This window comes from Neofelis nebulosa, chromosome 3 (genome assembly GCF_028018385.1).
Source record: "Neofelis nebulosa isolate mNeoNeb1 chromosome 3, mNeoNeb1.pri, whole genome shotgun sequence".
NCBI lineage: Eukaryota > Metazoa > Chordata > Mammalia > Carnivora > Felidae > Neofelis > Neofelis nebulosa.
The window spans coordinates 44,113,829-44,141,035 of record NC_080784.1 but is presented as its reverse complement, the minus strand read 5'-3'; the positions used below and the strand labels follow the sequence as shown (position 1 = coordinate 44,141,035).

The following is a 27,207-nucleotide window of genomic DNA, read 5'->3' as shown; positions in this document are numbered from 1 at the left end:
TGCTTTCACTTCCTTGCTGCTCCGTCCCTTTCCTTCCGAATATTCTTACGGTGCCTCCGGCTTCTTGTTCCCCAACAATACTTATTCTATAGTAAACTCATGTGGATGCAAAGTGGTGGATACTATCCTAGTCCCACCCAACTAGACACTTTCTTCAGATACTTATAATCTTCATAATGGAACCAAGTCTTTTTATAAGTATGCTGAGTGTGGTGCTTACCAAAGGATTTCACGTTTCTTTCTAATTGCGTCTTTGGAGATTAAGGAAAATCCTGCTTCTCCTTGGATCACATGACCCTATCTTAATGTTTTTTATATTTTCTCTTTTCATATATGTTCTTGAATTTGGATCCGTAAAAATTTTTAAGCCACTTTAAGTTATAATTAACACCTACCAAGCTATACATATTTAATGTACCCAACGTGATGAATTTGGGGATAAGCACATACTCAATGAGTCCATCAGCACCATCAAGGACATAAACATATCCACCACTTCCTAAAGTCTCCTCCTGCCTATGTATATAATAATAATATTAATAATAATATAAATAATTTATTATATTATTTTAAAATATTTTGTGGCAAGAATGCTTATTATATGTACTACTACTTAGCAAATGTTAAGTATACAATACCATATTTTTAGTTATAGTAACTATGTTGTGTAGTATGTCTCCAGACTTATTTATGTTGCTATACTTTTTCAGTTTTATTGGGGGTATAATTGACTAATAAAATTGTAAGACAGTTAAAGTGTGCAAAGTGGTGATTTGATATGTGTACATATTGTGAAAGAATTCTCCCCATTGACTTAATTAGCGCATTCATCATTTCATATGTTTATCCTTTTTGAATGTATCTGAGAACATTTAAGTTCTACTCTCTTAGCAAATTTCAATTATACAATACAATGTTATTAACTGTGGTCACCATATTACATTAGAAACTTGGACCTTTATTCATCTTAAAACTGAAAACTTGGTACCCTTTTACTAACATTTCTGTATTTCTCACTTGCAACTATTTTTATACTCTCTGTTTTTATGAGTTTAACTTTTTTCTTATTCCACAAATAAGTGATACGGTTTAGTATGTGTCTTTCTTTGTCTGGCTCATGTCACTCAGCATAGAGCTGGCCAGGTTCATCCAAGTTGCCACAAATGACAGGATTTTTTTCTTTTTTAAAGCTTAACATATTCCATTGGATACATAGCACTTTTTTGATCCATTTATCTATTGCTGGACATGTAGATTGTTTTCATATCTTGCTTGTTGTGAATAGTGCTATAATTAAATATCCTCAAGATACTGATCTAATTTCTTTTGGCTATTCAGCTATTTTTAATTTCCTGAGGAAACTCCAAACTATTTTTCATACTGGCTGTACCAGTTTACATTGCCATAAACACTATATGAGGGCTCCCTTTTCTCCACATCTTTGCCAGCATTTGTTATCTATTATCTTTTTATAATAGCCACCCTAACAGATATGATTTGGTATCTTATGGTTTTGATATGCATTTCCTTGATGATTCATGATGCTGAGCACCTTCTCATATACCTTTTGGCCATGTGAATATGACCCTTGGAAAAATGTCTGTTCAAGTCCACTAAAAAAATATTTTCTTGCTATTGAGTTGTAAGATTTCTTGTGTATTTTAGATAATACCACTTATTGATATTTGGCTTGGAATGGTTTCCCATTCCATAGCTTGTATTTTCATTTTGTGGATGGTTTCATTTGCTAACTTGAGGCCTTTTAGTTTTGTTGTACTTCTACTCGTATAATTTTTCCTTTGCTGCCTTTGCTTTCAGTGACAGTAAAAAATCATTACCAAGACCACTGTCAAGGAAATTATTGTGTCCATTTTCCTCTAGGAATTTTACAGTTTGAGATGTCACATTCAAGTGTACTTTAGTTGACTTTTGTTTATGGTGTGAGATAGATGTCAGTTTTATTTCTTTCCCTGTAGCAATCTCATATTTCAAACATGATTTATTGAAGAGACTATCATTTACCATTGTATAATCTTGGTCTTTTTGTCAAAAATTAATTGATTGTGTCTGCATGTGCTTATTTTTAGACTGTATATTCTGTTCCATTAATATTTGCTTGTTTTTATGACAATATTTTATGCCAACTCTTGATCACTGTAGTTTTTTGTTTGTTTTTGTTCTGTCTTTATTGAGGAATAATTGACATATAACGTTAGATTCAGGTGTACAGCTTAATGATTAGATATTTGTATGCACTGCCAAATGATCACCATAATAACATCTGTCACCATACCCAGTTACAATTTTTTCCCTTGTCATGAGGACTTTTAAGAGTTAGTCTATTAGCAACTTTCAAATATGCAATTTGAATTATTAACTATAGTCATATGGCAGTTCTTGTTCTTTTCTTTTTAACTTTTTTAAATTAAATTTTAGTTAGTTAACATACAGTGCAATATTGGTATCAGGAGTAGAATTCAGTGATTCATCACTTACATACAACATCCAGTGCTCATCATGACAAGTGTACTCCTTAGTACACATTACCCATCTAGCCCATTTCCCTTCCACCTCCCTCTGTCAATCCATAGTTTGTTCACTATCATTTAGAGTTTCTTGTTGTTTGTTTCCTTCTCTTCTCTTCACCCCAATACCCATATGTTCATCTGTTTTGTTTCTTAAATTCCACATATGAATTAAATCATATGGTATTCCTCTTTCTCTGGTTGACTTATTTCACTTAGCATAATACATTATGCTCCATCCATGTCATTGCAAATGGCAAGATTTCATTCTTTTTGAAGGCTGAGTAATATCGTATTATCTATCTATCTATCTATCTATCTATCTATCTATCTATATAATCCTATTATATATATATATATAATCCTATTATATATATATATAATCCTATTATATATATATAATCCTCATATATATATATATATATATATATATATATATATATATATATACCACATCTTCTTTACCCATTTATCCATTGAGGGACATTTGGGTTCTCTCCATAGTTTGGCTATTGTTGAACTGATGCTATAAATATTGAGGTGCATGTACCCCTTTGAATCAGTAGTGTAATTGCTGGATCTTAGACTAGTTCTATTTTTAGCTCTTGAGGAACTTTCATACTGTTCTCCAGAGTGGCTGCACCAGTTTGCATTCCCATCAATGGTGCAAGAGGATTCCCCTTTCTCTGCATCCTTGCAAATATATGTGCTTTCTTGTGTTGTTAATTTTAGCCATTCTGATAGCACTGAGATAGCATCTCATCATGATTTTGATTTGTATTTCCCTGATAATGAGTGTTGTTGAGCATCTTTTCATGTGGCTTCTAGCCATTTGGATGTCTTCTTTGGAAAAGTGTCTATTCATGTCTTCTGCCCATTTCTTAACTGGGTTATTTGTTTTTTGGGTGTTGAATTTGATAAGTTTTTCATAGATTTTGGATACTAACCCTTTATCAGATAGGCCATTCCAAAATATATTCTCCCATTCTGAGGATGCCTTTTGGTTTTGTTGATTGTTTTCTTCACTGTACACAGCTATTTATCTTGAGGAAGTCCCAATAGTTTGTGTTTGCTTTTGTTTCCCTTGCCTTCAGTGATGTGTCTAGTAAAAAGTTGCTATAGCTGAGGTCAAAAGGGTTGCTTCCTGTGCCTAGGATTTTGATGGTTACCATTCTCACATTTAGGTGATTCATCCATTTTGAATTTATTTTTGTGTATGGTGTAAGAAAGTGGTCCAGTTTCATTCTTCTGCATGTTGCTGTCAAGTTTTCTTAACACCATTTGAAAAGACTGTCTTCCATTGGACATTCTTTCCTGCTTTGTCAAAGATTCATTGACAGTATAGTTTTGGGTCAATTTTTTTGGGTTTCTATTCTGTTCCATTGATCTATGTGTGTGTTTTGTGTCAGTACCATACTGTCGTTAAAACTACAGTTTTGTAATATAGCTTGAAATCCGGAATTGCGATGTGTCCAGTTTTGTTTTTTTTCAGAATTGGGTCGGCTATTCGGTGTCTTTTGTGGTTCTACACAAAGTTTAGAATTGTCTGTTCTAGCTCCATGAAAAATGCTGGTGGTGTTTTGATAGGGATTTCTTTAAATGTGTAGATTGCTTTGAGTAGTATAGACATTTTAACAATGTTTGTTCTTCATATCTGTGAGTATGGAATGCCTTTCCATTTCTTTGGTCCTCTTCAATTTATTTTATATGTGCTCTATAGTTTTCAGAGTATACTTCTTGTACCTTTTAGTTAGGTTTATTTCTAGGTATCCTATTGTTTTTGGTGCAGTTGCAGATGGAATTGATTCTGTGACTTCTTTTTCTGCTGCTTCATTATTAGTGTATAGAAATGCAACCGAATTCTGTGTTGATTTTATGACCTGTGACTTCCCTGTATTAGTTCTAGCAATTTTTGGGTGGAGTTTTTCAGGTTTTCTACATAGCGTATTATGTCACCTACAAATAGTGAAAGTTTTACTTCTCTCTCGCTGATTTGGATGCCTTCTATTTTTGTTGTTGTTGTCTGATTGCTGACGTTAAGACTTCTAGTACCATGTTAAATAATAACAGTAAAAGTGGATATCCTTGTCTTGTTCCTGACTGTAGGGTAAAGGTTTTCAGTTTTTCCCCATTGAAGATGATATTAGCTGTGGGTCTATCATATGTGTCCTTTATAATGTTGAGGTATGTTCCTTCTTTTTTTTTTTTTTTTTCAATGTTTTTTATTTATTTTTGGGACAGAGAGAGACAGAGCATGAACGGGGGAGGGGCAGAGAGAGAGGGAGACACAGAATCGGAAACAGGCTCCAGGTTGCGAGCCATCAGCCCAGAGCCTGACGCGGGGCTCGAACTCACGGACCGAGAGATCGTGACCTGGCTGAAGTCGGACGCTTAACCGACTGCGCCACCCAGGCGCCCCGAGGTATGTTCCTTCTATCCCTATTTCTCAAGTGTTTTTATAATGAATGGATGGTGTATTTTGTCAAATGCTTTTTCTGCATCTATTGAGATCATATGGTTCTTATCCTTTCTTTTATCAGTGTGGTATATCATGTTGATTGATTTGCAATTATTAAACCAGCCCTACAGCCCAGGAATAAATCCTGCTTGGTCATGGTGAATAGTTTTTTTAATGTACTTTTGAAGTCGATTTGCTAATATCTTGTTGAAAAGTTTTGCATCCATGTTCATCAGGGATATTGGCTTGTAGTTCTCCTTTTTAGTGGGGTCTTTGGTTTTGGAATCAAGGTAATGTTGGCTTAATAGAATGAGTTTGGAAGATTTCTTTCTAATTTTGGAACAGCTAGAAGAGAATAAGTATTAACTCTTCTTTTAATGTGTGGTAGAATTTCCCTGGGAATCCAACTGGCCCAGGACTCTTGTTTGTTGGGAGATTCTTGATTACTGATTACATTTCTTTGCTGGTTATGGGTCTCTTCAAATTTTCTATCTCTTCCTGTTTCAGTTTTTGTAGGTTGCCAGTTTCTAGGAATTTGCTCATTTCTTCTAGATTGCCCAGTTTGTTGGCATATAATTTTTCATCATATTCTCTTATAATTATTTGTATTTCTGTGATGTTGGTTTTGATCTCTCCTCTTTCATTTGTGATTTTATCTATTTGGGTCTTTTCTCTTTACTCTTTTATAAGTCTGGCTAGGGGGTTATCAATTTTGTAAATTCTTTCAAAGAACCAGCTCTTAGTTTCATTGATCTGTTCTGCTGTTTTTGTTTGTTTGTTTCTGTATCATTTATTTCTGCTCTAATCTTTATTTTTTCCTTTCTTCTGCTGGCTTTAGGCCTTACTTGCCATTCCTTTTCTTTTTTTTTTCTTTTTCTTTTTCACTATAAAAATGCTTTAATAGTGGCGTCTGTACAGCATGTGACGTCAAGACAAGAAAAAGAGCAAGTGCACACAGAGACATGGCTATCAGAGAACAGATTGTGAGCAAATAAAGAGTTCACACAGCTTCCACGTGCTTTACTGGGTATCAGCTCTAGACCACCTCTTCCTCTTCCTCCTCCTCAAACTCGCCTTCCTCCTTGGCCGTCGGGTCCTGGTACTGCTGGTATTTGGACACCAGGTCATTCATGTTGCTCTTGGCCTCAGTGAACTCCATCTTGTCCATGCCCTTGCCTGTGTACCAGTGCAGGAAGGCCTTAGGCCTGAACATGGCTGTGAGCTGCTCTGAGATGCACTTGAACAGCTCCTGGATGGCCATGCTATTGCCAATGAAGGTGGCCGACATTTTTAGCTCCCAGGGTGGGATGTCACAGACGGCAGTCTTCACATTTTTGGGGATCCACTTGACGAAGTAGCTGCTGTTCTTGTTTTGGACATTCAGCATCTGCTCATCCACGTCTTTCATGCACAAGAGACCCCTAAACACTGTGGCCAAGGTCAGGTAGCAGCCGTGGCAAGGGTCACAGGCAGCCATCATGTTCTTAGCATCAAACATTTGCTGGGTAAGCTCGGGCACTGTCAGGACTAGTACTGTTGGCTGCCTCTGCTGGTCAGTGGAGTGAAGCTGGGCATGAAGAAATGCAGGTGGAGGAAGGGGACCATGTTGACAGCCAGCTCACGCAGGTCAGCTTTAAGCTGGCCAGGAAAGCGCAGGCAGGTGGTGACTCCACTCATGGTGGCTGACACCAGGTGGTTGAGGTCCCCATAGGTAGGTGTAGTCAGTTTTAGGGCTCTGAAGCAGATGTCATAGAGGGCCTCATTATTAATGCAATAGGTTTTGTCTGTGTTTTCTACGAGCTGGTGGACCGAGAGGGTGGTGTTATAAGGCTCCACCACCATGTCTGACACCTTGGGCGAGGGCACCACACTGAATGTGTTCATGATTGTGTCCGGGTACTCCTCCTCGATCTTGCTGATGAGGAGGGTACCCATCCCAGACCGGGTCCCACCACCCAGGGAGTGGGTCAGCTGAAAGCCCTGCAGGCAGTCATAGCTCTCAGCCTCCTTCCTCACAACATCCAAGGCCTAGTCAACCAGCTCTGCACCTTCCGTGTACTGCCCCTTTAGGTGTAAGAGTAGGTTGTGTATTTGGGACCTTTCTTGTTTCTTGAGATAGGCTGTTGTTGATAGTGGCGCTACAAACATTGGGGTGTGTGTACCCCTTTGAATCAATTTTTTTGTATCCTTTGGATGAATACCCAGTAGTACAATTGCTGGGTCACAGGATAGTTCTATCTTTAATTTTCTGAGGAACCTCCACACTGTTTTCTAGGATGGCTGCACCAGTTTGCATTCCCACCAACAGTGTAAGAAAGTTTCCCTTTCTCCACATCCTTGCCAACTTCTGTTGTTTTCCGAGTTGTTAATTTTAGCCATTCTGGTGGGTGTGAGGTAGTATCTCATTATAGTTTTGATGTGTATTTTTCTGATGATGAATAATGTTGAGTATTTTTTCTTCTTTTAATCATGTGTATGTCTTCTATGGAGAAGAGTCTCTTCATGTATGAAATAAAAAGAATATTCTTTTTGTCTTTTGTACATTGACTTTAAGTTTTTGCTTTGTGTTTACCATGAGGTTTACATAAACAGCTTATATTTGTAACAGTTTTAAGCTAATGAAAACTCCGAACACATACAAAAGCTCTACAATTTTACACCCCTCCTGCACATTTATATTTTTGATGTTATAGTGTGCAAATTTTTACACTGTTTATAAATTAACAAATTATGGTAGTTATAGTCATTTCAACCCTTTGTCTTTTAATCTTTATACTAGAGTTATGAGTGATTTACCCACTATGATCACCACATTAGAGTGCTCTGAATTTAACTATTTATTTGCTATTTCCTATAGATGTTATTCTTTCATATGTTTTTCTTTTTCTAATTAGTATCCTTTAATTTTGGCTTAAAGAACCACCTTTAGCATTTCTTGTAAGGCTGGTCTTGTGATGAACTTCAGTTTTTACTTGTCTGGAAAACTCTCTATTATCTCACTCTCTTCTGGACTGCAGATTTCTGCTCAAAAATCTACATATAGTTTTATGGTGTTCTCTTGTACATATCAAGTTACTTTTGTCTTTCTGCTTTTAAGATTGTCACCTTGTTTTTAACCTTTGACAATTTAATTTTAATGTATTTTTAAATACATTTTATAAATTTTAATACATTTAAATATATTAATACAAAAATGTAATTTTGCTGTGGGGATTTTAGGTTCATCTTTTAGCTTCTCCCTGGGCTTCCTGTATCTGAATATTTGTTTCCCCCAGATTAGGGAAATTTTCAGTCATTATTATTTTCAATAAGGTTTCTGCCCTTTTCTCACTCTTTTCTCATTCTGATACTCCTATAAAGTGTATAATGCTCTTTTTAATAGTGCCCCATAAATTCCTTAAATAATCTTGACTTTTTTTCATTTATTTTATTTTCTTTCTCTTTCTCTTTTTCAATTCGGTCATTGTATTCTTCAGTTTTGTGATTTCTTTGGTACTTTCTTATAATTTCCATCTCTTGGTTAAGCCTCTCACTTTGTTCATGCATTGCTCTTCCAACCACAGTGCACATCTTTATGACTGTTATTTTTATCTATCAAGTGAATCAGTTATCTCCATTTCATTAAGATCAGTTTCTGGAGATTATTATTTTGTTCTGAGAAAATACTCACATGTTTATGTTTTCTTGAATTCTGTGTTTGTTTCTATGCATTAGATAAAATAGTCACCCCTCTCCATCTTAACAGAATGGTCTCATTTAGGAGATAAACGTCATCAATTAGCCTTGCCTGGCCTTAGTTCCAGTTTGCCTTTCAATCTTTTTTGATTCCCAGAGATACCTTATTTTTCTTAGTGGCTCCCAGTAGTTAAGATGTGCTAAGACCCATCAGTATCATAAAGGGGAGGATTGCATACATCTAGGGGCTCCTAGACTGGAAAACAGCATCTTAAGACAGAAACTGGAAAAGTAGGTAGTTAAGACCCTCTAGGGAAAAACAGGAGATGGACATTTTTGCCTCCTTCCTCTGTGCTAGGCCTGGCTTTATAGCTGCAGGGTTGGGTAGGGGAGGATATTCCTGTGTCTGTTAGGAACTATTTCTTTGTACAGTCCTGTGAGACTTGTGAACAGAAGTCCTATTGGCTATCAGAACTAGGTAGTTTGGGGACCTGTTCTTTGGGCAAAGGGTCAAAATCTGTGGTGCAAGACATCCTTTATAAGCTCCTTCCAGAGATACTAGAGACTTGGAGCTGGCTAGGAAGAGATACTGGGAGAGAAAGCTGCCAGCTTCTCTGGTCCCTGAGCAGGATCAAAGCCAGTCCCTTTACAGAAACCTGGTCCTTAGTCAAGATCTTTTACATTATGCAAATGGATTCATTTCAGGTAAAGACTTTGAGACAGGCAATTTTGTCTGCTCCCTCTGTGCTGAGCCCTGTGGTATAGCCTCCTGAGAACTCCTTCTTTCTTTGCAACAGTCTTCTGGGACTTGTGAATAGAAGTTCCTTTGGCTATCAGAACCAGATGATCTGGGGACTTGTCCCTTGGGCAGCAGTGCAAAAGTTGGAGAACAGACTTATGTACACATTCCTTGCAGGGAGATATTAGTGACTTAGAGTGGGCTACAAGGAATTGGCAAAGGAGGTGTCCATCACTTTCCTCAGTCTCTGGGAAGGATCACAGCTGTCTCCTTAGAAGCCTAAGCCTTAGGTGACAGCTCTCTAAATATGCAGCCAGATCCCTTTCAGGGAAAGGGCTGGGATAGGGAAGTTTTGCCTGCTTCCTTTCTCATGAGCCTTGGAGGATATGTGTGACATGTGCTTAAATTCCTGTTAACAATCATTCCTTTGTTTGTCACAGTCTTGTGGGTCTGTGGACACAAGCTTTGTCGGCTTTCAGAACTACATGTTTTGTGATCCTGTCCTTCAGAGAAGTGTCTTAAAATGTTGGGACACTAAATGTGGGGTTGAAATCCTTTGTTCCTCAGGAAGAAACCGGTAATTGGGATTTCCTTTCCAGTTGCGTGGTTCTGTGCCAGTTACGTGTTTTATGGTGAACGTGTGTATCTACCTGTTTCAATGTGAGTATTTTCTCAGTTGCTCAATGTGTAGGAGTCCTTCTGGTGTTTTTTGGACTTCTTTTAGAAGTAATTGCTTCATGTGTACATGAAGATTCAGTGTGTATATTGTAGGAGTAAAATTCCAAAGCCTTCTATGTTACCATCTTGGTCAACCTCTTATCTGTTATTTTTTTATTCCTTGGTTTTCAATAGTCCATTGAAATTCAGGAAGTATTTGTAATGGATTAAGCGCTCCCTTATTGGATTTCATAAATCCCTTAAAAATATTCTAGTACTTCCAGTTTAGTTATTGATATGTACTGCCATGTGTTACATATCAGTATTTTGGAAACAAATAACAACAACAACAATAGAAACTTTATTCCTTTCAATAATCTCATGTCTCAAAAATCAAAGCACTTGCTTTAGGATCATTATCATATATCAACTTAATAAAAAAACTCAGTTTTAATTCTCAGTTTAGTGCACAAGTTTCTGATTCTTGGTGGTTTGTGCCCACTTCTTACCTCTGGTAATAAGCATCAGCCTTTTTTGTCTAGTTTCATCATTAGAACATATTAGAGAAAAAACAGGCAAAAAGAAAACTGAATTACATAAAAGAACAATATGTGCAATGTTATTTTAAAATATTCTCCTGATACACAATTTACTGACCATTACTCTTTAGCGTCTCTTAACAGGCAATATATAATTCTTATGACTTAATAAAACAATTATTTTCTATATACATACCTCTGTTCACAGGGCAATGGTTGCGAATTTTTAAAACCACAGTTTCCAAATTTATCACGCAGAGAATTGATTTCTTTGTAACAGGCAAACGGAGCACCTTGAGCACCTAAAAATGCAAACACATCTGTTAAATTATTATTATTAATCTAAATTAAATATTTTTTCCATGAAAAACTAATGAAACTCTTATTGAATAAACAAAAAATCATGAGCTTGGTCATACTTTTTTCTGTGTGTATCTTGTCAATGCAAGTAGAAAGAAACAATTGTCTTACCTAACAGAAAACAGAAAACAATTATATCTATTGCAGTAAAATTATATTATTATTAACAATAATTGGCTGTCCCTTGCTGTGGGAATGTATACTGCCTCATCTAATGAACATTAGACATGACATTGTAATTTGAAACATGTCACTTATGGGCAGAAACCTTCAGAACTGAGTGTCAGATCCTCTTCTCTGGTGGAGGATAAGCAATGTTTTAAGTAGATGTTCACCTGTCACTTTGGGTATCATAGTAAAAGCAGTGTGGAGTAGCAGAATAGTTGTATTGGATATCTTAGATGTTTTAGGGTTCTTTCCATTTCATTAAGCACATGAATTGGTACTTAAAAGTGGAGTTCCCCGGTAAAATGTGTCTAAAATATGTGGCATTGTCATTGAAGCCTGGTAGTAGGTGGTAATAAAATTACTATCATTGGATAAAGAAGACTAATGCATGCTATGGGAGGATAAAACACTTGAACAAACTCTCTTCTCAGCAATTGAAAGGGAAATCATAGCCTTAATAAACTTGTCTTAGGCAAAGAAGTAGGGAAGCAGAAACTATCTTGGTTACCATTGGCTACATTTGACCAGAAGGTAAAGGTACTCAAGAAAAAGATAAACTAAACTCAGAAAAGAATCTGTTATTTCAGAGACAGTAATTTAAAAAAAAATTGAGAAAGCCTAGAAATATGTCTATCCTACAGCATTGGGGTGGATAATGATGGATGCTGGCTGATGGAAACTAGCCAAATAATTATGCTTATTTGATTGTTCTGTATCTCTTCCATGGTGGATGCTCATTGGTGGGTGTTAACTGGTGGATTAATACAAAGATCTTCACATTATTGTCCATTTCCATGTGTCTTAGCATATATTTCTATTCCAGAACTCTTGCCTCTAATCTTCTGGTCTTTCCACACCCAGGCACCTCACCAACAAACTAGGCCCTTTGTCATTGTTCAAGAGAATATTGATAATCTACTTCTGGCTATTTTTCCTTCCACAGAAACAAATGACCAGATGGTCAGTATCTTTCTTTCAAGGCAACCTCCAAAGTGAGGCTGCAGTATAACTACTGCTTTTTCCCCCACTTATGACTAGTGACTGAGCCAACACATCTATAAAGCAAACATAAGCTTGTTCTTCTAAGTGTAACTTGGTCATTGTGAAATCCCATGAAATTTCATAGGTATGAGCTAAGGGAGATGCAAAGGATCTTTTTGCTTGTGCTTGAATCCAGGTGAATGAATGACTTCCATCTACCTGACCATTTAACTTAGTGGGTCTGACATAACAAAGCTTATACTGTACAGTTCTGAACACATGCGTTTTTGGTGTCTGAAAGTCAGATTCTTCATCTCTACAGGAGTCAGTAGTGTGCTCAGAATGGTTTTGTCAAAGTGGTATCGTTCTCCAGTTTAGATGGAACAATCTTTCTCCAAAACCCCAGAGAACTGCTCTATTACTCTCCCAAAGAGGCTTGGTAAAAGTCCCATATAGCAGTTTTTCTCATGACCCACACCTCTAATATTATTGGGGCTGCTGTGTTTTATAATTCAGAATGCAGGGCTTCTTGCGTTGCAGCTTTGACATGCTGCAGAACCCTTTCCTGCTTTTTACATCACTCCACATTAGCAACCTTTCATGTCATCTGGTAAATGAAATCAAGCAGTACTTCCCCATGTGGGATATACTGACTCCAGAATCCAAAGAGGCCTACCAGGTGGTGTGCTTTTTTAGTTAAATGAGATGCAAGATACACACCATTTGGTTTTACTTTGCAGGAGACGTCAGATAATACCTCTGATCACTGGATCCTTAAAAATTTTACTGATGATAAATTCCTAAACATTTTGAAAGTCTGTCTCCTGCCCTTTATAGAAAATGTGCTTTACTTAATCCTCCAGCATTCTAGCAGTGCTTTTCTTATTTAGCTGGATTAGAACAAAATCATTGATGGAGTAGAAAATGTGATATATTTTAAGATGTCCACATCTCTACAACTTTATGATTGACAGCAAAACTCAACATTAATGTCATTATCCATTCCATGTGAAAGCAGACTGTTGTTAATTCTTTTTTTAAAATAGAAACAGAAAAGAATATATTTGCCAAATCAGTGGCTATACTCCTACTACATATGCTATCCTGCTCTAGCATAGACACCACATCTGGCATAGTGAGTGCAATTAATCTACTGCTTGTCTGCATTTGCAGTGGAATACTATTATCTTCCAACACCATCTGGTTTCTACAAGAATCATATTGAATAATTAAATATATATATATGCATATATATATGTATATATATATATATATATGCATATATATACTGCTAACCACCTCTGCATCCTTTAGATTTTTAAAGGTAGTATTAATTTCTGGTAGGAGAGAATTACAGAGGCTTTCTCCATGGCCTTATCAAATAGGCCAAGGACATAATTATGGGACTGCACAAACTATTAATATGTCAAACCTGATGATATCCTCTAGGACTAAAAAATAATTGACAAATGGATTTGTGGACCCTGTAGACCCATTGTGCACTGAAAGTTGTCAAAGATTCTATTCCCTTGGTAATTTCAACATTTAAATTTCACTTAGAGTGGGCCATTGTTTCCATCTTTCTGGAAACAATCCTAATAGAAATTTTTACTGTCTTCTAGGATCCTTGCCAGGGTGTTAAGTCTTATTATCTTAGGAGAGTACTTCCAAAATAATAAACTCTCTCTTATCCAATCTTATGTTCCCCTATCCAATGTTATGATCAAGCACTCTCAGAATCCAGTTCCATGTACACTCCCTTGATTCTGGCAGTAATTGCTGTCTAGGACCTGTAGCTCTATTGGGGTATATTTCCTTTACTCCCTTATAAATTCCAGCACATCCTGGCTCTATTTTGCTGTGACTTGAACTTGACTTACAGTTAGTGTCCAGGACAGGTAAGAGAGAGATCCTGATGGGGATACAATTTGTGTTATGAGTGACAGGTTTCCACATTATCTTCATATAATGGGAACATACTTATGTCATTATTAATTTGTGCAGGTGGTGGTGTGAAGGATCAGTGCTGTACCATTTTATAAATTCAGTAGTTTCAGAGAAGTCTGGAGGCTAAAATTGGAGAGAACATATTTTCAACTGTTCCCATCCTAAGTATAGGTTTCATTCTTCTTCCAACCAGAACCTTAATTATGGCAAAACAGACTTCACTGAGAATTTAACCTCCTCTGAAGTTCCTTCAACTTGATAATTAAGACTTTCTCTAACTTTCCATTTGATATATCCCTATATAGAGGGATTCAAATTTAAGGTAAAAGAAATATATAATAAAGAGCAATACCTTCTCCAAATATCTGGGCACATTGATTATCAGTAGTTTGGCATCGTCCATTATAACAATATGCAGTTCCCAACCTACACAACTGACCATTCAACGCATAAGTGTCAGGAACACAATTACTAGAGGTTCCATTGCAATATTCTGTAAAATCACATTCTTGATCAATACTCTTTCTACAAGGAGTGCCTGCTAATGATATCTAGGAGGAAAAAGAAAAATAAAACCATATTCCATGAAAAACTATTCTTAGTGAAGAGATTTGTCATATAAAATATACCTAATTATTTATATTTGGGAGAATCACAGAATTCCCAAGGCTGTGAGTTATCTGACGAAAAAGTCAAGTACAGTGTTTATAAATTTGCACTTTGTAGTTCTTTCTTTTCAATTGGTTGTTATTAGCATTGATGTAAAATACAATTTCAGAAATTTTCTCTTTTGTATGAAGACTTTGTACCATCTTTTTAGTGATGAGGAGAGAGTCACAAAGGATTTAGGTGTTTAAAGGAGCTGCTTTTAATTAAGACCTTGGATTCTGTAAGAAAAGTCCCTTTAGTTTTGACCCTTTTTCCCACAATCAAATACCTGGATGTCTTGGGCTGCATACTTACCCCTCATGTCCTTTTCTCTTAACTGTCAGAGATGTGCCTCTAATTCTGCCTTCAGTTGTAAGCTGGTGACTCTGACATGCTTAGTTGTGGTTGTTGCATACACATTTGTGAGTTAGCCACTGTTTGAATGATGCTGCTTTTAAGAGCTTTTTCTCTCTCTTTTAGTTTATTTATTTTGAGAGAGACAGTGTGAGTGGAGGAGGGGCAGAGAGAGATGGGGAAAAAGAAATACCAACCAGGCTCCACACTGTCAGCACAGAGCCCAATGCAGGGCTCCAACTCATGAAACCATGAGATCAGGACCTGAGTCAAAAACAAGAGTCGGGCTTTTTACCAACTGAGCCACCCAGGCGTCCCAAGAGTTTTTCTTTCTTCTTTTTTAAATTTTTTAATGTTTATTCATTTTTGAGAGATGAAAGAGAGACAGAGCGTGAGTGATGGAGGGGCAGAGAGAGAGAGGGAGACACAGAATCTGAAGCAGGCTCCATGCTCTGAGCTGTCAGCACAAAGCCTGATCTGGGGCTCAAACTCACGAACCGCAAAATCATGACCTGAGCTGAAGTCGGCCACTTAACCGACTGAGCGGCCCAGGCACCCAGGGGTTTTTTTCAAGGTACAGTAGATTTTTGAAATTTCAGGTAACTGGAAAATTTTCAACTTTTGCATTTAAAAGTCTTTTGGAAAGGCTGAAACAAAGTGAAAATATACAAAACTAATCATTTTTGCTTTGCAAAATTTCACACAGGTGTTTACTATTTATTCTGTAATCTTCACTGTTTATAAAAGTTCAGTAACACTTGAACTTGAATTTGTCTAACACTGTAGGGATTCTGGCTTCTGCCATATCTTTGTACATTCTAACAAAGTTATATGGAATGTTTGTGAGTTAGTTTCCATACCATCAAAATGTACTGGCACTCAAGACTGTAAAGAGAGAGCACACTTTTTGGAGGGTTGATACAAACTTTTAAAAATTTTTCATAATTTGTGATTAATAAAAAGCCAGTTTGTATATTTTTAAATAATAAATACCTATTTAAAAAAAACAAACAAACCAAAAAAGAATGGGTTACTGACAAGCACCACAACATGAATGAAACTCAAATGCTAACATGCCTAATTACAATGTTTACATACACGATTCAATTTGTATTTCTGCAAAAAGAAAATTACAGATGCAGAAAACAGATCTGTAGTTACTGGGGTCTGTGGGTGGAGGTACAAAGAGGCATAGGGTGATTTTTTGAGAGTGCTGATGAAATCACCTATCCTTTGATTGTGGTGCTAGTTATAAGACTGAATGTTTCTAAAAGAATTTTACTATAATAAAATTATAATATAGTAAGTTATACCAGAGTTGAAAAATTGGGCAAAAAGAATATATGGAATATTTATGTGTATATAATATATCAGAATTTTTAATTATAAAATATTTTTCATTATTAAACTTGCTTTCTCATCTGAACATGTATCTTAAAGATAATATGTATTAGTGCATACATATTTAGCCTGCAGTTATTAATTCTTGTACAACGTACAATAATTTGTATTCATTCTAGTACCAATTGTTGACTACTGCAAATAATTCTATAATTAATATTCTTTTTTGAGCATTCCATACATGTATGTACTCCTAAGATATATACATAAGAAAGAAACTGATAATTTATACTTTGTTCAGAGATACTCAAATATTGCTTACCAAAGGGATTATAGCAATGCAAAATTCCATACTCTCCAAAAAATAACTTTATCTCTTCTCTTTGGTTAATATCTGACATTGTTGTTTTTAAGATTACCATTTGAATAACTACATTAGATATTGTGCTAATTTTTTTTATTTGTGTTTACCTTAATTACTGAAGATGAAGTACACACACTGGAGTACAACTCTACCTCCATTATTGTAAATTGCCTGTAGAGCCCCTTTGCCTGTGAGTGTGTGTGGGGGGCGGAGGGGAGAGGAGATTTGTCTTTCACTTATCCCTGTCTGAGAGTTCTTTGTATATCCTATACACTACACATTTTGTCTGCTGCAAAATTGGCTTATATTTCCACAGACATTTACCATTTATTTGACTTCATGATTTCCTTGAGAGTTGATAATATTTTGATATAGTAATGTATATATATACTTTCTTTATGTGATGATTTAGAAGATGGTAAACTGTGGTTTCAACACAACAGAATAATCAGTACCTATCTGTGATGTCTTCTTTAATTCATAGTAGTTTTCCTTTTTACTTGTGGTTGTTGATGTGCTCTCCATTTTGTCCACTGAACCACTTCTATATTCTCTTTATCAATTCCACATAAATTTAATTAATTATTAATCATGATCACATCTATGATCACAGCTTAATTTCCTTTTTATAAATATTGGAAAATTACCTCACATTTTGATGTACAGCAGGGTCCAGAACCACATTTTGCTGAGCTTTTCAGTTTACATGTATGAAAATCACAGCACTTCTTAAACTGACATTCCTAAAATTTCATAAGAAATATTATTGTAGTTCAACCACTTAACAGCTTTCATTTATTAATCTCAACTTCTATTTAATACACTTATATGTTCAACTTTTCAGTTATACAATGTATTTATATTCAATGAAATTTTATTATTTTATTATTTCTAGAATGTCCAAAAGAACATATAACTGTAAAAACTAAGTAACACCTAAAATAGAAGTTAATCAATAACATTATCTAAAGTCATTGGAAATTAATTCATAAATTACCAACATGGAAGTATATCCTTGGGGAAAAAAAGTGTAAGTTTCCAAGAGAAGACCTTCCCCAATTTTGTTTTTAGTGATTTGTTTACTAAGGTTTCATTTTGTGAATAAAATTAAATAGAGTTAAGCAATAGTTATGATAAAAAACAAAGTTAGTATAGTATAGTAATCATGTGTCATGTTTTGTTTTACTGTAATGAAGTTAATAAAATGGATATGTTAATAAATTTATATATTTTACAAGTAAAAGACAGTAAACTTACTCACATTGGGTGATAAATAAATAATAAACTAAATATTGTTTCCATGTAAATAAATTGCATTTATGCAATTCTTTAATATTTTTATATTAACACTTTCTAAAAAACCAAACATTTTCTATTTACTCAAAAAACAAGTTTTAAAAGATATTGTCATTTATTATGGAGGTATGATTATTCTTTACTTTTTTTTTAATGTTTGTTTACTTTTGAGAGAAAGAGAGACAGAGTGTGAGCTGGGGAGAGTCAGAGAGAGAGAGAGGGAGACACAGAATCTGAACTAGGCTCCAGGTTCTGAGTTGTCAGCACAGAGCCTAACATGGGGCTCGAACTGTGAGATCATGACCTGAGCTGAAGTCAGATGCTTAACTGACTGAGCCACCCAGGCACCCCTGATTCTTCTTTATTTTTAATATTCCTTTTGTTTCTGCTTTTTCACATGTCTATGTGATAGACATGAATTTATAAACATTCCCACCCTAGAAATAATATAGAAAATATAGAATAAAAGTTGAAGTTGTTGTTATACTCCCCAGATTCTCCAGGAGTAAGTTCAATATCATTATGTGTGTGTGTGTGTGTGTGTGTGTGTGTGTGTGTGTGTGTGTTCTTTCATGGACAGTAAATGAAGATGCTCTCCCAACCATGTTTATCAATACTAATTATGACCAAATCAGTTTAACTTATAATGAACTAATGGGGAAATGGGGTCTCATTTTTTTGTTATCATTTGTCTAATTACTAGTGAATGTGAGTGAATTTTCATTTTGTACAACGTTATGAATTAAATAATCATTTATTTTGACCACTTTGAGCATTATGCATAACAGGTTTGTTTTTCCCTCTTTTCCTCAGTAAATAGTGTGAACAGATTTTACATAGTACCCAGTTATCCTTTCTCCATTCTATGTGTTTATTTATTTATTTTTTAATTCAAATTCAAGGTAGGTAACATACAATGTAGTCTTGGCTTTAAGAGTAGAACCCAGTACTTCATTTCTTACATATGACACCCAGTGCTCATCCAGAAAAGTGCCCTCCTTAATGTGCATTACCTGTTTAACCCATACCCCCACCCATCTGTCTTCCAGAAACCCTCAGTTGGTTTTCTGTACTTAAGAATCTCATGATTTGCCTCCTTCTCTGTTTTTATCTTTTTTCCTTCCCTGCCCCTATGTTCACCTGTTGAGTTTCTCAAATTCCATATGAGTGAAATCATATCTTTCTCCAACTGACTTATTTTGCTTAGCATAATACACCCTAGTTCCATCCACGTTGTTGCAAATGGCAAGAATTAATTCTTTTTCATCACCAAGTAGTATTCCATTGTATAAATATACATCACATCTTCTTTATCCATTCATCAGTTAATGGACATTTGGGCTGTTTCCATACTTTGGCTATTGTTGATAGTACTGCTATAAACTTTGGTGTGCATGTGTCCCTTCAAAACAGCACTTGTGTATCCTTTGGAAAATACTTAGTAGTGCAATTGCTGAGTCGCGTAGTTCTATTTTTAACTTTTTGAGGAATCTCCATGCTTTTTCCCAGGGTGGCTGCACCAGTTTGCATTCCCACCAACAATACAAAAAGGTTCCCTTTCGCTGCATCCTTGTCAGCATCTAATGTTTCCTGAGTTGTTAATTTTAGCCATTCTGATAGGTATGAGGTCATATCTCAGAGTGGTTTTGATTTTTATTTCCCCGATGATGAGTGATGCCAAGTATCTTTTCATGTGTCTGTTGGCCATCTGGATGTCTTCTTTGGAAAAGTGTCTATTCATGTCTTCTGTCCATTTCTTCACTGGATAATTTGTTTTTTGGGTGTTGAGTTTGATAAGTTCTTTATAGATTTTGAATACTAACCCTTTATCTAATATTGCAATTGCAAATATACTCTCCCATTCTGTTGGTTGCCTTTTAGTTTTGTTGATTGTTTCCTTTGCTGTATAGAAGCTTTTTATCTTGATGTGGTCTCGATACTTCATTTTTGCTTTTATTTCCTTTGCCTCCAGAGACATGTCAAGTAAGTTCCTGCGGCCTAGGTCAAAGAGGTTGCTGCCTGTGTTTTCCTCTAGGATTTTGATGGTTTCCTGTCTCAAATTTAGGTCTTTCATCCATTTTGAATTTATTTTTTGTGTATGGTCTAAGAAAGTGGTCCAAGGTCATTCTTCTGCATGTCGCGGTCCATTTCTCCTAGCACCATGCTAAAGAGATGGTCTTTTTTTCCATTGGATATTCCTCATGCTTTGTCAAAGATTATTTGGCCATATGTTTGTGGATCCATTTCTGGGTTCTCTATTCTATTGATTTATGTGTCTGTTTTGTGCCAGTATCATACTGTCTTGATTACAGCTTTGTAATACAGCTTGTGATGCCTCTAGCTTTTTCTTTTTCAACATTACTTTGGCTATTCAGGGTTTTTTGTGGTTCCACACAAATTTTAGGGTTGTTTGTTCTAGTTCTGTGAAAAATTTTGATAGGGATTGCATCGGTGTAGATTGCTTTGGGTAGTATTGACATTTTAACAATATTTGTTCTTCCAATCCACGAGCATAGAATGTTTTTCCATTTCTTTGTGACTTTTTCAATTTCTTTCATAAACTTTCTACAGTTTTCAGTGTACAGATCTTTTACTTCTTTGGTTAGGTTTATTCCTACATTTTTTTTTCTTTTTTGGTTCGATTGTAAATAGGATCGATTCCTTGATATCTCTTATTCTTTTATATCTTTATAGATATCTTTATCTGCTTCATTATTGGTGTATGGAAATGCAACCAATTTCTGTATGTTGATTTTATATCCTGAGACTTTACTGAATTTGTGTATCCGCTCTAGCTGTTTTTTGGTGAAGTCTTTTGATTTTCTATGTAGAGTATTATGTCATCTTCAAAGAGTGAAAGTCGAACTTATTCCTTACCAGTTTGGATGCCTTTGCAATGGGCTTTCTCCCTAAGATCAGAAACATGACAGGGATGTCCACTCTCACCACCTTTGTTCAAAATAGTACCAGAAGTCCTAACCTCAGCAACCTTCTATATGTTTATAATATTTGCTTGCAGCCTATTGTTTATCTTATTAATGGTGCCTGTCATTTTGTGAAATTTGTAATGTTCTTCTTGATGACTATTGGGTTTTATGTCTCCTTACCATGACCTCCATTATGTAAAGACTTATCAAATACTTTATATTTTAATGCTATTTAAAACATACATATTTATTTTTTTCTGAAATTTACCTCTCTATATTTTGTGGAATATTCATTCTAATATTTATTAATTGTCACTATATTTGTGAAAACAAGAACAAATCCACACATCTGCACTTATGTGGGTAGGTTCATAAAACAGAGCTTCCATTTTTCACAAATCGGGGATATTTATGAAGATGTAGATGTCCATGCCGTTCTGCCAAAGACCTCCTGGAACATATCTGTAGTTGAACAAGTTGGATTCATTACTATTGTCAGCAAAGGAGGACATACACCATGGGAAACTGTTGTAATCCTCAGTGAGAGGATGTAATTACAGGATTCAAGCTTGTGTAATTTGAGGGGATTTAACAAATCTGGGCTTTGCCACATTAGATGCTGTTAGAAACAAAGGGGTACATCTCTGAGTATTCTAAGAATTCTTATCTAGAAGAAGAAACTACAACAATACTAAGTCAAAATTGGTAAAGGAATAGGAATTACTCATATTAGCCAGGATGGGAGGGTTTTTGGTCATTTCTGTGACTTGAAAACTTTTCAAGTTTTACTTGTATTCACACATAGAGAGTGTCCTTGCTATTTTTCTTCATCCATCATGATCACAGACGTTGACCTTTTATGAAATTGTTTATGTTCAACAGGAGACCCACACAGCCTATTTGTGTCAAGCCAGCTCCTAGCAACACCAAGGCCCAGCTGATATTATTAGGCCAGATCCTGAATGCCAGGGGTTGCTTCTCCCTTCCTTATAGGCACTGCACTGGATTTATAGATAAACCCTTATGACATTAACCATTTCCATCCTGAGAATAAATGTTATGTATCTATATAACTTGTACATGTTTAGATAGTTAAATTAATTGATCATATATATATATATATATATGTTGATATATAAATACATACATATATATAAATGTCAATTTTCACTTCTTATTCCAATGGCCAATGCCACACTGAATGAAATTAAATAGCGTCATAGTATGTTTGATGATTGTTAAGGCAAGATTTCCCTCAAACCAACTCTTTTTCTAAAAAGTTACTAGTATTCTTCTATAGCTCCCTTTAGGAAAAACTTTCAAATAAACTCTCCAAGTAACATTCCTAATCGATATTCTAAATAAACTTATCCTTATACATTGATAAAATTGATATATTATTATAAGGATAAATACACTATCCATGCAGTCATTGAATCAATAAGCATTTATTGGGTACTTTGTCTGTATCAGATACTACTAGTCTTGTGATCAAGCAATGGTCAAGATATGGACTATATTGATTTTAACTCTCTGTAATTTTTTTGGGAATAACACTTCATTTTAATTACTATGTATGTGTGTTTATGTGTGCACATTTATATGTTGAACTTGCTGTGGATGGTAATTGTCCCACATTATTAATATGGATGCATAAACTCATTTAGTTTTTATTTCTAGATGAAAAAAGTGAGTATATCACTTTTTTCTATAATTTAGAAAATATATCAAATTAGCATAATTTCTTTTTTTTTAATTTGAATATAGTTGGCACACAACATTACATTAGTTTCCAGGTGTACAAGATAGGGATTCAACTTTTCTATACATTATGCTATGCTCGCCATAAACGTGGCTACCGTTTGTCACTATACAATGCTGTTACAGTATCACTGACTGTATTGTCTATGCTGTGCTTTCATTAATTAAAAAAAATCACCAGCAGAGCCATGTGGTGTGGACTTTTCTTTGATGAGGAGTTTTGAAAGTATAGATAGGATTTCTTTAATATATTTTTCTTAATAATGCTATTCACATTTTAAATTTCTACTCATGTTGGTTTTTGTAAGTGCTTTTTTCAAGGAATTTGTCTATTCAATTTAGGTTGTTAAATTTACTAGTATAATGTTCTTATCACCTTACCATTTTAATGTCATATTATATATGATCTATATGATGTCTCATCTTTAGTTACTGTTATTGTTGAATTTTTTATTTGTGTTAATAGGGGCATATCTATACCTATATCTATCTATATCTATATCTATATCTATATCTATATCTATATCTATATCATCTATCTATCATCTGTCTACCTATCTATTCAAACAACTTATATTTAGTTACTGGATGACTGAATGCAGAATCTGTGCTAACCTTGGATCCATTGAACCTACTGTGAGGTGGTCTTTTTCTTTTTTTTTTTAAATTTTTTTTTTTTTTTTCAACGTTTTTTTTATTTTTTTATTTTTGGGACAGAGAGAGACAGAGCATGAACGGGGGAGGGGCAGAGAGAGAGGGAGACACAGAATCGGAAACAGGCTCCAGGCTCCGAGCCATCAGCCCAGAGCCTGACGCGGGGCTCGAACTCACGGACCGCGAGATCGTGACCTGGCTGAAGTCGGACGCTTAACCGACTGCGCCACCCAGGCGCCCCAAGGTGGTCTTTTTCAAGGGCTCCAGGTATTCCCTGGATTCTCTATACACTCACCCTACTCCTTATTGTGTTTTGGGTCCTCTCATGTGAGTACCATGAGCAAAGATTCTGCATGCAATCATCCTATATGATCTGGGTATTTCCCATTACCCAGTGTATAGTTAATCCAGTAAAAGGCTATAGGTTACTCTATTGGAGAGGGGAATGACTGAGGAAAGTGCTATTTTCTATCATTACTGGAGATTGCAAGATTTCATCATCTATCTGAATAGTGAGCTCAAACTCTGATACTAGCTTGGGTCTGGAAATGTATCAAGAGATTATAAATTTCCATTTGTAGCAATTGGCATCAGTCCTCTGCTTTTTCTTAATTTTTAGTTATATAAATAAAGAAATATGTAACTGGTGACCCAGATCTTTCTTAACTATTAGTATAAATCCATGCAGCTCAAAACCATAGTTGCCATCTATGCTTTTCTTCCCTTTATGCTAACTACATCCATTTGGCTGTTATTGCTAAGTACTGCCACTTGGCCTCTGCTATTTTGGTATTCAATGATCCCTAGTGACACAGGGTGCCCAACTCTGTAATGGTGCTTCCAATAGTCAATCCCTATCTATACAAGAAAGCTACCATGGATATTTTCAACAATACTTGGACCTTCTTAGTAAAACATTTTTTCATTGTTTTACTGAAAGCAGTATCTGGTGAGCCACCCAAATAATTGGATGCTAGATTTTTTATTCTTACATTTTGTTATAATATGACCACTATTCTGAGTTTTTGAGACCCTTCCATATTTCTATATTAAGGTAGTTCTGGCAATAAAAAAAATAATAAAACAGTTCTGGCATATGAACCTCATTTATTGTGGGCCAGACTGCAATGTTCAAAGATTCATCCAGCAGCAAATCAAGACTGGCTCCAAATCTCCTTGCCTAATAGATCTTTATTTGGTAGAGATTATCATCCTATCAATAAACCCTACCCTATCCAGGCCTATATTTAACATTTTGAGCCAGCATTTTTAGCATCCATTCATTGCATGTTATCCAGGGTTTTGTACATACATATTAACAAATTCTACAAATTCTTAAAAAATAATCTCTTTATCATAATAGCATAAAGTACTTTCTCACTTGGGCTATACTTAGATTTGATGCAGTCTAGAACCAATGAGGGAAGGCGGGGACAGATCTTGAAAAGAACAAGCATCATCTTGTGAGACATCCATCTCTTGTGAACACATCTTTGTGTGGTCTCTAGGCAATGTGAAGCTACCTTCTTCCACCATTGAGCTAGCAGTGACTTCCCAGAACAGAGATTTCTGAGAAATTTGAAAGTTTAGGTTTCTAAAGTCCATCATTTCAAATGTCCTGAACCTATCTATAAATGAGTACATTTTGTTATCTGGCCAGCAATACATCCACTTTCAGAATCTTACCCTGAGTGTATGCTTCCTAGGAAAACTTCTGGTACCAGCTGACTTGGTTTTAGTTCCCCAAGAAACAGACCACTAAGCAAGGATGCAGACAAGTACTTTATTTGGAGAGTGTACTAGCTCCGTAATGAGGCTGTTACAAATTACCAAAAACCTAGCAACTTAAATAATTATCTTATAGTCTATAAATCAAAATTTTAAGTACATAAACTAGTCCAGATCCTCTGCTTATGGTATCACAAAGGTAAAATCAAGATGTGAATAGGGCTATGTCCTTATTGGAGGCTTTGGAAAGGAATTCACTTCAAGTCTCATCCAGATTGTCTGCCCAATTAAGTTCCTTGAGGTTATAGTACAGGGATTCCTGTTTCCTTACTGGCTATCAGTCAAGGTCATGTTTTCTTCTCCTAGAAACTAATTACATTCCTTCTGTGCTTCCATGTTCCTTCCTTCAGCAACAGCAGGTTGGGTCCCTCTTTTCAAATATTTTTGAGTCTTCTGCTACATCTCTGTGACTTCACTTAGAGAAAGCTCTCTGTTTTTAAGGATTCATTTGATTAGATTGGACCTACTGAGATATTCCAAGATAATGTCCCCATTTTAAAGTCCATAACCTTAATAACTTCTGCAAAGTACCTCAGTAATATAACATACCACAATTCAAAGGATTAGAATGAGGACATCTTTGAAGGTCTATTCTACCTACCACCAAAACACTAAGAGCAAGATGGGAGCAAGATGTTAAGGAAGGGAAACAAGCCAGTACATATAGGTTTGTGAGTTGCTTACTGCTCTCTTAAGCTAAATCCCACAGGTACTTCTAGGAAATGATATAAAATAGGGGACATCAAAACATTTTATGTAAAGAGTGAAATATCAACTATTTGCAATTTTGCTAAAATAGTGCACCTTATGGCTTCTATTGCAAGTGTTCAACTCTGCCATTGTAGCACAAAAGCAGCCATAGATAATATGTAAATGTATGGGCCTGGTTGTCATTCTGATAAAGTTCCATTTACAAAAATATGTAGCAGTTGAATTTTGTCCACTGGCCAGTTTGCATAACTCTGATACTGAGCATATTTCATAGAATTTCCTTGTAAGAGTCAAGGAATCTGGGGCAATTATCCACCAAATACCCTTCATAATTATTTGAGGGTTAATCGTTAGCCCCAAGTGCACTAAGTCCACCCTGCTAAAAGCTGAGCATGCTACTGAGACCAGAGGAGGTACTCCAACAAAAAGTCTTAGATACTTGAAACAAATACTCTCTCCAGGAATAGTCAATGCTGAGAAGATACTGGTAGGCCACTGACAGTGTCTGTTGTAAGTGACAATATGTCTACAGCTGGTAGCTGTGGAAATTCACAATGTGCAGACCTAGCTCCAGATTCTGTTGCTTTATTCTATCCTTCATTAAAAATAACCAGGTTTTTTTTGGTGGCAATTGGCACCGTATCTAGGAGGATGTGAATACAAGATGAGCATAGTATTACTAATTAGAAAACTAAGATGACTTTAGAAAATCTGAGATAACTGGAGGGGTGCCTGGGTGGCTCAGTCAGCTGAGCGTCTGACTCTTGATATCAGCTCAGGTCACGCTCTAATGGTTCATGAGTTTGAACCCCACATCAGGCTCCATGTTGAGTGTGGAGCCTGCTTGGGATTCTCTCTCCCTCTCTCTGCCCCTCCCCTGTTCTCTCTCTTTCTTTCTCTCTCTCTCTAAAATAAATAAAATGAAAAAAAAAAAAGAAAAAAAAAAGAAAATCTGAGATAACTGGAAAGCCTACATAGACACACACACACACACACACACACACACACACACACATATACATCCATATATATTAATGCTGGGGAATAGTGGAGAATTAAGATAACTTGTAGAGATTTAATATTATGTAAACAAATGGTGGCCCACTATTTTTGTAGATGGATAAGAAATTCATGAAACTTCTGGGGGACTAATAATGAAATTTTATTTTATTCAAATAGAGGGGAATTATGACATATTATGCAATAATGCTATTATAATAATGTTATTATAATTAGTATGTATAGAACATTTGGTTGATGAGACTGTGGTAGGCTGGATATATATATATATATATATTTAGAAGTGAGCAAACA

The 27,207-nt window shown here is 35.6% G+C and overlaps 1 protein-coding gene and 1 pseudogene across 4 annotated transcripts in view; both read right to left on the bottom strand.

Moving 5' to 3' along the window:
• LOC131506708 (disintegrin and metalloproteinase domain-containing protein 18-like) overlaps positions 1 to 27,207 on the bottom strand; it is a 136,721-nt gene that overhangs the window by 59,778 nt on the left and 49,736 nt on the right. For all 4 annotated transcript variants that reach the window (XR_009259102.1, XM_058720596.1, XM_058720595.1 and 1 more), the window contains 3 exons: positions 17,404 to 17,499; positions 14,402 to 14,600; positions 10,790 to 10,895 (listed from right to left, as the gene is read on the bottom strand). Coding sequence is in view for 3 of the 4 variants with exons in the window: in XM_058720596.1 (XP_058576579.1) it covers positions 10,790 to 10,895; positions 14,402 to 14,600; positions 17,404 to 17,499 (401 nt within the window). In the remaining variant the exon portion in view is untranslated. The remainder of the gene's footprint in view (positions 1 to 10,789; positions 10,896 to 14,401; positions 14,601 to 17,403; positions 17,500 to 27,207) is intronic.
• On the bottom strand, positions 5,857 to 6,980 carry LOC131506710 (tubulin beta chain-like; annotated as a pseudogene).